Here is a 13,300-nt window from a genome sequence, read left to right as displayed (position 1 = left end):
GCATGGTTTCCTGTTCAGTAGTTTGTTGTGGTCAGTTTTCATCCGATTTTGGCAAATTGGTGATTGTCGACTTCGTTCAGCTGGTCATTTCTGGGTGTTTTCTGTTGGAGAAAATTCACCGAATTGGAATAGAGATTACTAAATCGGAAATGCCAATGACAAGATAATCACGAACTTGTATCAATGAATGGCTTGAACACGATATCGTTGTCCTCAAATGATATTTGCCCCTTCTCCTATGAATTTGAGATGCTTCGAAGGTTGTTGGCAAATGTTTTGCAGGATTATAACAAGCATTGCAAGGATTTAAACACCAAAGCACAAGTGTAAATCCTAGAAAACTTGAAGAATATAAATGATGAATATGAATATGACTTTTAAAGACCTTGATATTTGATTTTGAAAGTAATATGGAACCTTGATTTTTTTTAATGTGTTTGCCTTCAACATGGATCTAATATATATAGGCATACACCACATTCACGAAATGGTACCAAACTTTAAGCCAAAAGTCACCAATTTTGAATTTACAACGGGAGAAAACGGCCTCCAACGGTCATATAAATGCACCATGCGATCGCATGGTACAAACCCATGTGGTTGCATGGTTTGTCGGTCTCGACATTAGGCCATGCAACCGCATAGCAATATGCCATGCGGCTACATGGACCAAATTATTATTTATTTATTTATTTTTATTTATTTATTGTTGTTGTTTATTTTGAACAACAAATCGCAGCAATCCCCTACTTGTTCAAAACTAATAAGTCTCATATTCATAATATACGATACTCATACATAAAGATTAGATATCTTTCGATTTAAATCTAACGACAATGTTATTCAAACAAAGTATAGTCGAAATCAAAGGTAGCGTGTAGTTTTGAACCAGTTATTCCATATAACAATATCGGTAAAAATACACACACGAATACCACGTGTTCCCAAGTTCCTCATAACTCGCTTAGCGCTTTTATAGCTTTGCGCTTATCCTTTTCAACAATTTTTTAATAGAGAAACTCCAACTCTCTATTAAGGCGGCACCACCTTGAAGATTGTTTAGTTGAAGTTCTTCTAGTACCTTTGTTACTTTTAGAGGTACTTGTGTTTTAGCACTGAACTTCATTAAGAGCTTAAAGCTCATCTCTCATTTCAGTAACAACCAGTATTAATTTAATTAGGATAGAATTATTGCAGATTTTTTAATAATGCTACAACTGTTCATATATCGAATGACTTGTTATTACCCTTTGAATCCGTAAATCACCTTTTGAGTAATGACAGGTAAGGTTGCTGTCATTGGTAAACCTTTTTAGTTAAGGATTTTCAACCCCATCCTACTCGAAGTAGATGCTACTAAATCGTTGTTTAGAGGTTTAGTCAAAGGATCCGTCAAATTCTCAATTGACCTTACATAATTTAGGAAAATTATTCTATCCTTGATTAAGTTCCTTATATAGTCATGTCTAAGACTCGTGTGTCTAGACTTTCCGTTGAATACGTCATTATATGCTTTTGCTAATGTGGCTTGACTGTCACACATGATAGGTATTGAAGACATATTCTACGATTCCAAAGGTATCTCGTAAAAGAGATCCTTAAGCCACTCAGCTTCTTTCTCGGTATCTGATAAGGCTACAAATTCTGATTCCATAGTCGAGTGTGTTATACATGTTTGTTTCTTTGATTTTCGAGAAATAGCACTTCTTCCTAGAGTGAATACCCAACCTGAGGTAGATTACTTTCACCCATGCTAGTTATCCAACTAGCATCGGAAAATCCTTCCAATATGCCAGAAATTTAGTATATTACAGGCCTAAGTTCTTGATTTTCATTAAGTATCCAAGAACTCTCCCAATGGCCTTCCAATGATTATTACTCGGATGGCTAGTAAACCTGCTAAGTTTACTTATGGCATAAACTATGTCTGGTCTTCTGCATTGAACTGCATATATAAGACTTCCTATAGCACTAGCATATTCCAATTTAGCAATTGCCCTTCCATCATTCTTTACAAGTTTTGAACTTAGATCAACTTGGGTACTATATTCTTTTATGTTCAAGTGTTTGAACTTGTTTATCACATTCTCAATATAATGTGATTGACTTAGGTGATAACCCCCACTAGTCTTTATGACTTCGATACCTAAAATGGTATCCTCTTGACCAAGATCCTTCATTTTGAATGTGGAAGATAGAAATCTCTTTGTTTCTTCTATACCGTCCATGTGATTACTCATAATCAACATATCGTCAACATATAAACCTATAAATGTCACATAATCATGATACACTTTAGAATATAAACAGCTAAGTCAAACTTCTCATGCCATTTTTTAGGTGCCTGCTTTAAACCATATAAGGATTTTACTAACTTGCATACCTTATATTCATTTCTAGGTAGAACGAACCCTTCGGGTTACTCCATATAGACCTCCTCATCGAGATCCCCATTTAAGAATGTCGTCTTAACGTCCATTTGATGAACATGCAAGTTATATATTGAAGCCAATGCGAATAATATCCTAATCGATGTTATTCTGGCTGCCGGTGCATAAGTGTCAAAATAGTCAATTCCTTCCTTTTGTCGATATTCTCTAGCTACTAATCTAGTTTTGAAAGTATTTAGAGAGCCATCAACATTAAATTTCCTCCTAAATACCCATTTACGTCCAATAGATTTGGATCCTGGTAGAAGATCAACAATTTCCCAAGTTTTATTAAACCTTATCGAATCCATTTCATCTTTAATTGCATCTTTCCAAAAAATACTATCATGAGAAGCCATAGCTTCTTTATAGGTTTTAGGGTCGATTTCCACTTATAGAACAAAAGGAATTGTTCTTACAACATTCAACTCTTTCCTTCTACTAAGTACAAGGAGATAAGCTGAGAATCAATTTCATCCGATCCCAAAGACTTCTCAACTCGAGTTCTCTTGCTTCTTCATGTTTCACTAGATTCATCAACATCTTTAGAAAACATTTCATCACGTGTTCCACTTGAGCTAGGGATGTTTTCAATATTTTCCTTTAATTCATTATCTGATGATAACAAATCTTCAAAGAACTCTATATTACTTGATTCCATAATTACATTGGTCTCCAATTAGGGGGAGATACATGAAAGCAAGTTAACAAGGAGATTTTAGTTTACTCAAGAAAACCAAAATCAATGCACAAAGAGAACCTCACACCCGAAGCATCAAAAGAGTTGGAATCGATAATAGCTCTAGATCAAAATGAGAACCCTTCAGATAATTAGCTCTCAGAAAGTGACCTACCCATTTCTCTTAGAAAAAAGCCTCGATCATGTACCCTTCACCCTATCTCAAAACTGGTTTCCTATAACAATTTGTCTACAGGGTTTCACCCATTTTCTTATAATTTTGACAGCACAGAAATTCCAAAGAATATTCAAGAGGCTATGGCTAGTCCAAAATGGAAAGAAGCAGTCTTAGAGGAAATGCGAGCATTGGAGAAAAATAAAACATGGAAGGTGGTAGAACTACCAAGAGGAAAAAAATATGTTGGATGTAAATGGGTTTTTAATGTGAAGTACAAAGTTGATGGGATAATAGAACGATACAAAGCTCATCTTGTTGCAAAAGGATATACACAAACTTACGATATTGATTACATAGAGACCTTTGCCCCTGTAGCAAAATTGAATACTATCTAGGTTAACTTAGCCTTAGCGGTAAACTTGGATTGGCCTTTCCAACAGCTTGATATTAAGAATACGTTCTTGAATGGAGAATTGGAAGAAGAAGTCTTCATGACACTTTTCCCTTGTTTCTGTAAAAGTGATGAGAGAAATAGAGTGTGTAAGCTTAAAAAGTCATTGTACGGCCTCAAACAATCACCAAGAGCATGCTTCAACAGATTTGTAAAAGTGTTGAGAAGTCAAGGATATCAACAAAGACAATCAGATCATACTTTGTTTTATCAGCTATCTGAAAGAGGGATGAAAACAATCTTAATTGTTTATGTTGATGATATTGTAGTGACTGGAGATAATATAGTACAAATCAAGAGGCTTAAGAAAAGCCTAGCCACAGAATTTGAGGTAAAAGACTTGGGACATATGCGATACTTCCTAGGAATGGAAGTGGCCAGATCAAAAAAAGATATTAGTGTTTCACAACGAAAATACATATTTGATCTCCTTATTGAGACTGGTATGCTTGGATGCAAGCCAATTGATACACCAGTAGAGGTAGGAAGAAAGGATGAAATCATAGGAAAGTCAGTTGAAATGGACAGAATCTATCTTTCTCACACTAGACCGGATATTGCATTTGCTGTAAGTGTGGTAAGTCAACCCATGCACTCTCCAAAAGAAGCTCATTTAGAAGAAGTGTATAGAATCCTCAAATATCTCAAAGGTACCACTGGAAAGGGACTACTCTTCAAGAAAAATGAAAGGAAAGATATAGAAGTTTTTATTGATGCAGACTGGGCTGGTTCACGAGAAGATAGGAGATCAACTACTGGCTACTGTAATTTCATCTGGGAAAATTTAGTAACGTGGAGAAGTAAAAAGCAGAATGTGGTGGTCAGAAGTAGTGCTGAGGCTAAGTTTAGAGCAGTTGTACAAGGAATATGCGAAGGTTTGTGGATAAATAAATTATCGGATGAATTACAGATTATGGTAAATCTTTCGATGAAACTCTATTGTGACAACAAAGTAGCTATTAATTCATCTCTCAATCCAGTCCAATATGTTCAAACTAAACATGTGGAAATCGACAGAAACTTCATCAAAGAAAATGTTGAAGAAGGGATTATATGCATGACTTATGTACCTACCAAAGAACAAATTGCAGATATCCTCACCAAAGGACTGCCACAACAAAATTTTGAGGATTTCATCTACAAGTCGGATATGATCAACATCTATGATCCAACTTGAGGGGGAGTGTAGAAATCCCGTAATTATTTCTAGAATTATGGGATGATTTAAATAACCATATTTAGAGATTAGAAATATCTTTCTTCCATGTTTAGATAGTTACCTTTTTTGATTCCCGTTTGTATATTATATATTGGTGCATAAGGGTGTAAATAATAGTATGAAATAAGATTTTCTCTAATTCTCTCCTAGTTTACACTAGTACTGATTCTTTGTAATGTTGGTCTCATATGCAGCTCGGTCATTTTGGAGGTCACACATATGACATTATATTTGCCTTCCAGGTATGTTCATGGATGAGAATATTGTTTATCAATAGTTTTGCTCCTCGCTTGCAATTATTTATTGGTGTTTGGAAGTACAATCAACATTCTAATAATTAATATGTTGTAATTATCCTCTTTTATAATTTATAAAATTCGTGAGGAACCAACTTTGTTCAAGCTTCAACACACCAAAACTGAGGAATCTGGTTCTTCTAAAATGAATGGCAGAGCTAGACATGTTCCATTGTGTGGTCAAAAAAGTAAGTTGTAAATTTATTTTTATTTTTCTGAAAATTGCATAACTGTTAGTTGAGGCTTGAGAGGTGAGAAGAGAGGTGGCTAAACATTTGTGGTTGTCATCGGCATCGGTGAGCTGAGCAGCGTCAAACGTTAGATTTTGATGGAATTAACAAACTCCAGATTAAGAATGATAATTTAACTAATGATTTCAAATGTGTGCCCTTAAGGAAAACTTTATGTACAGTTAAAAAGAGGAGAGGAATAAAAATTTTAATTTTGGAGAAAAGTAAAAAACGAAAAAAGAAAATCCAAAATTTTGTGGTGGCCAAGACATCATGTGGCTTTGCAACTGTCTACAATCAATATCATTTATAAACATCTATTTATATTAGTAGCGGTAACTTTGTGTATCTATAATTTAGTGTATTCTATCAGGGTTTGTATTAGAATATATTATGTGAATTGGAGACTGTCTACTTTATGCAAAATTTCTTAGCTTCATTTGAAAAATTCTAAGCATTGAAATGCTTATCGACTCAAAATGAAGAATTTGTTCATGAAGAGTTATGATATGCAGAAATTCTTGAACTTGGATGTTAACATAAAATGAAAAGGAAGACAAAAGGATTTAGTGTACCTCTGAGCATTTGTCTCTGTGAGTCTGTGTTGCAAAATGTTTAGGAAGCTTATGTTTTGATTATTCCTTTGAAGGATTACGAGCATTTCTAAGAGTAAAGCAACTACAAGAAACTTATTCTATTAATAGTTTTGAAGATATAATAGGCTTTCGAAAGAAAAATTAAGCTCAGCATATAAAACTTGATAGGCAAGATCTTTATATTAAGGTGATGACTAAGTTAATGTGAATGAAGTAGTAAATATTTTCATTCTTTACGTAACAGGATCCTAAATAAAAGTATACGATTTAAATAAATCCTTGGCTAAAATTTAAGAAGTATAAAGACAATTACCCATAGGGGACTCTAATGCTTTGTGGAAACAAATATGTTGCCCTTTATGCATTATGCTCTTTTTAATAATTTACCTACTTATTTCTTTTATTAAGGGTGAAAAGATAAAGACAATTTCTCAGTTTGTCCAAGTTCTAGAAATTTAATAATTAGTAACTGTAAAAACAGACAAAATTCATCTTCTAATTATATTAATCTTTAGATAGTTGTGTGTAACTAGTGGAGCAAATTTGTCATTCCAATTTCTCTGGCAAAGTAAATTTGATACTTGAGCAATGAGCGCAAATCATCTTCTTCCCTTTTTTTTGGTGGTATTTGTTTCTGTTTTTTGTGGTCGGAGTTGCTCTTGTTATCTCTTTTGGTAGGTTACTACCTTCAATGACCATGGAAACTAATTATTGGAATTTTGTAACATGCAAGTTTATGGAGAGTACGTGAGTGGTTCAATCAATGACGAAGAAAGAATAAATGTAGTTCGTAACTCATGGCCTGGAGCAGGGGCATGTGGTGGAATGTATACTGCAAATACTATGGCTTTTGCTATCGAGACAATGGGAATGTCTCTTCCTTACAGGTAGAATCATACGATTACATAGTTGTAATGAACCAGTTGATTGATCTCTGACATTGATAATTGAAATCATCTTTATTTTTTGTTACCAAACAATTCTTCAACACCTGCTGAAGACCCTTTGAAACTAGATGAGTGCCGCCTTGTCGGGAAGCATATGCAAGATTTAACTAAGATGGACTTGAAACCTCGAGACATTATCACTCCAAAATCCCTACACAACGCGATTGTTATGGTCATGGCACTTGGTGTTTCTACCAATGCTATTTTACATTTAATTGCTATTGCAAGGTTAGTTATACCTTGTTCGGGATTATCATTATAACCATTATTGTATAAGTGACTTGTAGAGAATTTTGGTAAGTCTGTTGGTTTGTAGTTAACGCTTGATGATTTCCAGAAGGTCAGTGATAAGGTTCAATTCCTTGTAGATCTTAAGCCTAGTGGCAAATATGTAATGGAGGACATACACAAGGTATCCCCAAGTGTTTGTTTCCTATACTAGTGTAGTTCTATATAAATTTGCGAGTCATCATTCATCATATATTTTGCTCAGTTTTGTAAATGTTCATATTATAGATTGGAGGTACTCCTGCAATCATTTGGTATTTATTGGAGCTTGGGTTTTTAGATGGAGATTGTATTTCAGGCAAGTACCTTGAAATTTATTTTCCAAGAATGTGATTTGTGTATATTTGTATGGAAATGATCTCCTAAGCACCTTATTCACCAATTAAATGGTGTGCCATGTTACCAGTGCTTAACATCAGCTAAGCATCAGTTTATATATATATATATATATATATATATATATATATATATATATATATATATATTGTGTGTGTGCGCGTGTGTGTGTGTATACATATACATATACATGTACCTTGCCTGAAGTCTAGCTCTAATACTTTCCTTTTCTGTAGATACGGAACAACCTTTGGCCGAGAACGCCAAACTATATCCATCCTTTCCTGAAGGTCATGTAGGCTTGCTCTGCCTATTCAATTTAACTTACTAAAGTATGCATTTGAGGCAATAATAAATGATGTCATTTGTCTTTTATTTCCAGCATATAATAAGACCATTGACGAACCCGATTAAGGAAATGGAACACATTCAGATCTTCATTAAACATACACAGGCATAATAAGACCTCTCTTTTGAGCATATTGTTGCAACATATTTTCATATATGTGCAACTTGACTTCTTATATTATGATAATGTTTTCTTTCTTCCTTCCAAAGATAGACTGTAAAATATTTGTGAAGGAAAGGTAGCAAAGAGTTACTTTTTCATTCAAAGTATGGGATTAAGTAGAAGAATGAAGTAGCAACTTTTTCCTTCAGTATAAGACTACGAATGAAGATAGCAAAAAGTTAATTGAACAAGATTACATATAGCATACTATAATTGAACAGGTTAATTTTACAAAGTATAGAGGATATGCACATGAATGGTATGTTCTTCGACAAAGTTCATAAAAAAATTTTTTGGGTTGTTGAGCTTTTAAAAGAAAACAGACACGTCTCTTTATAAGTTTTAAAGGATAGTTATTTCTAATGCTTTATTCCACTGCTCGTAGAAAGAGGGTTGCCACAATAATTGTCGACCCCATAGAGTAAAATTAGGGTAATTCGAGGGTATACTAGGCGGACGATCGCATCGGTAGTTGAAGGGTGAGCTGGGATCTCCACTATTGTTGCTGGCAAAGGTATTGCATGAAGGCCACTACCTCGTATTTGGTAGGCCATTAATGTTGAAGACTATGTTGCTATGTTTTGAATTTGATGATGAAAATATTAGCATCGTGCTAGTATGGGTGAAATTATCGGGATTTCCTTTGGATTGTTGGAATTCTAGAGCATTGGCGAAAATTGCTTCTAAGATTGGGATCCAATATCCCCGAATAAACTCACGTCGAACAAGGAGAGATTATATTATGCTTGGGTTTTAGTGGAGGTTGATGCATCCAAAGACTTGGTTTGATCCGTGGAAATGACTCTACCTACAGGTAAAAATAGAATTCAACAAGAGGTTTTCAAGTACGAGCCAAAATTTTGTAGTAATAGCAAGATGTTTGGACATAAGACAGCTTCGTGCAATTTAAAAAAAGGCCAGCAACCAATGTCAAGCTATTGAGGCTTTTACAAAACACACTCTGAGTCAAGAAAATGGGTAGGTTGCTGGGAAAATTAAGGGCCATATTTCTGCTATTGAACGTGTTGGACAGATTGGAAATGATGGTGATTTTCTAGCTAAAATGAGGGTGATACAGCAGGTTGGAGTAATTGGGCAGCAGGCTATGCAAAAGGAGGTTCCGTTTGTTGAGGTCATCAATAAGACAAAGAGTATGCAACAAGGGAAAAATCTGATAAGAATTACTCCTATACGGATAAACAAAAATGATGGTATCCATACGGCTATACCGGAGGAAGATTGCTCATCAAGTGTGTGCGATACAACTACTAAGGCAGCTAATAAAGATAAACTAAAAGGAAAGCTTAAAGGGCAAAGTATTGGAGACTACGCCTCATGTCATCCATTGCTCCGCTACTTGTAAGGTAACTTCACTTATCTTTCTTGTTAGCTTTGTTTATGATTATCATAATATTGTAAGTCATAGGCCTCTTAGGAATAACATCATGGAGTATGGTTTACATTGCCCTTCGCCTTGGTCAATTTTGGGGGACTTCAATAATGTGCTCAAATTTGATGAAAAAAGTAATGGAACGGATGTTACTCCCTATGAGGTGAAGGATTTTGAAGAATGTTGTCTTAATGTTGGACTATCCAATGTGAGGTCAATTGGATGTTTCTTCACTTAGATTAATAAAATACTTAAGCTAAATTGTTGTATCAAATTTGTGCATTTTAATTACTTTAGGATAAAGGAATATACAAAAATGTCCTACAAGAAATGGACCAGAAATGTGGTCTTAAGTTTCCGTCATATGAGATATCCCCAATAGGTCCTTACAAGACTGCATTTGCTACCTTCCCTTCTCATATATTTTATAGTCTATCTTCGAAAGGAAAAAAAGAAAACCTTATCATAATGTACAAAGTCAAGTTGCACATATATGAAAATCTGCTGCAACAATATGCTCAAAAGAGAGGTCTTATTATGCTTGTGTATGCTTATAAACTCGACGACCCTCCTCACGCTCTCCACTACAAGTCAGGTGTCTCTCCGGATGGAAAAATATATAAATCATGAACATATTTTCCACACTAAAAGGTGTTGAAAATGCAACAAACCAAAGTTGTTTGCAAAGCTTTGTCAATTGTTGAGACCTAAGAGTCCAGCAGTCAGACCAACTAATTTTGATGCTTTTATCATTATTGTTTTTTTGTTGTATCACATTTTCGCATTTTAATTACTTTAGGAGAAAGGAATATACAAAAATGTCCTACAAGAAATGGCCCAAAAAAGAGGTCTTAAAATTCCGTCATATGAGACATCTCCAACGGGTCCTCACAATACTGGATTTGTTTCAATTGTTGGGGTTGGAAGTGACACTTTCCAAGGAATTGAACCTAGAACTAAGAAACAGGTAGAAGCAAATGCTATTGAAGTGGCTTACATTGCTCTTACTCGATAGTTGACTTGGCTGTCAAAGCAAACGCTAAACCTAATAAATAATTAGTTTCTTAATCGAGTAAGATTACTATAAGCCACTTCAGCGGCATTTGCTTCTGCCTGCTTCTTAGTTCTGTCTTCAATTCCTTGTAAAGTGCCACTTCCAGCCACAACAAATGACACAAATCCAGTCTTGTGAGGACCTATTCGAGATGTCTCATATGACAAAAACTTAAGACATTCTTTCTGGGCCATTTCTTGTAGGACATTTTTGTATATTCCTTTATCCTAAAGTAATTAAAATGCACTAACATGATACAACGAAAAAGCAATAATGATAAAAGTATCAAATTAGTTGGTCTGAATACTAGCCTTTTGGGTCTTAACAATTGACAAAGCTTCACAAGCAACTTTGGTTTGCTGCATTTTCAACAACTTTTAGTGTGGAAAATTATGATCGTGCTCTATATATTTTTCCATCCACAGAGACATGTGACTTTTAGTACAGAGTGTGAGGAGGCTGGTCGAGTTTATTAGCATACACAGGCATAATAAGACGTCTCTTTTGAGCATATTGTTGCAATAGATTTTTATATATGTGTAACTTGACTTGGTACACTATGATAATGTTTTCTTTTTTCCTTTCGAAGATATACTGTAAATTATTTGAGAAGGAAATGTAGCAAAGAGTTACCTTTTCATTTAAAATATGAGATTGACTACAAGAATGAAGTTAGCAACTTCTTCCTTTAGTATGGGACTACGAATGAAGATAGCAAAAAGTTAATTGAACAAGGTTACATATAGCATGACTATAATTGAACAAGTTTATTTTACAAAATATGGGACCACAAGTATGGAGGAAATGCACGAGAATGGTTTGTCCTTGGATAGAGTGAATAATTTTTTATTTTATTATTTTTCATTTATTTTTTTGGGTCTTGGAGCTTTTAAAGGAAAATAGACACGTCTCTTTATAAGTTTTAAAGGATGGTTGTTTCCAATGCTTCATTCCACTACTTGTAGAAAGAGGGTTGCCACAATAATTGTCGACCCCATGGAGTAAAATTAGGGTGATTTCGGGGTATACCAGGTGGACGATCGTGTCAGTAGTTGGGAGGTGAGCTGAGATCTTTATTCTTAGTCCCATACTGAAGGAAAAAGTTGCTAACTTCATTCTTGTTGTCAATCCCATACTTTGAACTAAAAAGTAACTTTTTGCAACCTTTCCTTCTCAAATATTTTACAGTCTATCTTCAGAAGGAAAAAGGAAAACCTTATCATAATTTACGAAGTCAAGTTGCACATATACGAAAATCTATTGCAACAATATGCTCAAAAGAGAGGTTTTATTATGCTTATGCATGCTTATAAACTCGACGACCCTCCTCACGCTCTCAAGTCAGGGTCTCTCTGGATGGAAACATATATATAACGCTCGAACATATTTTTCCATCATAAAAGGTGCCAAAATTGCAGTAAACCAAAGTTGCTTGTGAAGCTTTGTCAATTGTTGAGACCCAAGAGGCTAGTGTTCAGAGCAACTAATTTTGATGCTTTTATCATTATTGCTTTTTTGTTATATCACATTTTTGTATTTTAATTACTTTAGGAGAAAGGAATATACAAAAATGTCCTACAAGAAATGGCCCAAAAAAGAGTGTTTAAAATTCTGTCATATGAGACATCCAGTAAGTCCTCACAATGCCAGATTTGTTTCAATTGTTGGGTTTGGAAGTGACACTTTCCAAGGAATTGAAGCTAGAACTAAGAAGCAAGCAGAAGCAAATGCTGCTAAAGTGGCTTACATTGCTCTTACTCGATAGTTGACTTGGCTGTCAGAGCGAATGCAAAACCAAATAAATAATTAGTTTCTTACTCAAGTAAGATTATTGTGAGCCACTTCAGTAGCATTTGCTTTTGTCTGCTTCTTAGTTTTGGCTTCAATTCCTTGGAAAGTGTCATTTCCAACCACAACAAATGACACAAATCCAATTTTGTGAGGACCTGCTTGGGATGTCTCATATGACAGAAACATAAGACCTTCTTTTTGGGCCATTTCTTGTAGGACATTTTTGTATATTCCTTAATCCTAAAGTAATTAAAATGCACTAACACGATACAACAAAAAAGCAATAATGATAAAGTATCAAATTTGTTGGTCCGAATACTGGCCTCTTGGGTCTTAACAATTGACAAAACTTCACGAGCAACTTTGGTATGCTGTATTTTCATCACATTTTAGTGTGAAAAATATGCTCGTGCTGTATGTATTTTTCCATCCAGAGAGACATGTGACTTGTAGTGGAGAGCATGAGGAGGGTAGTCGAGTTTATTAGCATACACAGACATAATAAGACATCTTTTTTGAGCATATTGTTGCAATAGATTTTCATATATGTGCAACTTGACTTCGTACATTATGATAAGGTTTTATTTTTTCCTTTCGAAGATAGACTGTAAAATATTTGAGAAGGAAATATAGCAAAGAGTGACTTTTTCATTTAAAATATGGGATTGACTACAAGAATGAAGTTAGCAACTTTTTCCTTCAGTAAGGGACTACGAATATAGATAGAAAAAAGTTAATTGAACAATATTACATATAGCATGACTATAATTGAACAAGTTTATTTTACAAAGTATGGGACCACAAGTATGGAGGAAATGCACGAGAATGGTATGTCATTGGACAGAGTGAATAGTTTTTTATTTTGTTGTTTATTTTTTTTTTTTTTTTTTTTTTTTTGTTTTTGG

At 34.5% G+C, this 13,300-nt stretch overlaps 1 protein-coding gene across 1 annotated transcript; it reads right to left on the bottom strand.

The window, feature by feature from the left end:
• Window positions 1–12,422: 12,422 nt before the first annotated feature.
• Window positions 12,423–12,964, bottom strand: LOC111379446 (double-stranded RNA-binding protein 4-like). Its single transcript, XM_023002820.1, has 3 exons — window positions 12,836–12,964; window positions 12,715–12,766; window positions 12,423–12,628 (listed from the first exon to the last, which is right to left on the bottom strand). Exons 1-3 carry the CDS (start codon window positions 12,962–12,964, stop codon window positions 12,423–12,425), a joined length of 387 nt encoding a protein of 128 aa, XP_022858588.1.
• Window positions 12,965–13,300: the final 336 nt, after the last annotated feature.

The sequence above is a fragment of the Olea europaea genome, unplaced genomic scaffold, assembly GCF_002742605.1.
Source record: "Olea europaea var. sylvestris unplaced genomic scaffold, O_europaea_v1 scaffold199, whole genome shotgun sequence".
Lineage (NCBI taxonomy): Eukaryota > Viridiplantae > Streptophyta > Magnoliopsida > Lamiales > Oleaceae > Olea > Olea europaea.
The sequence above is the reverse complement of the archived record's forward strand: the minus strand, read 5'-3'. Positions and strand labels throughout refer to the sequence as shown.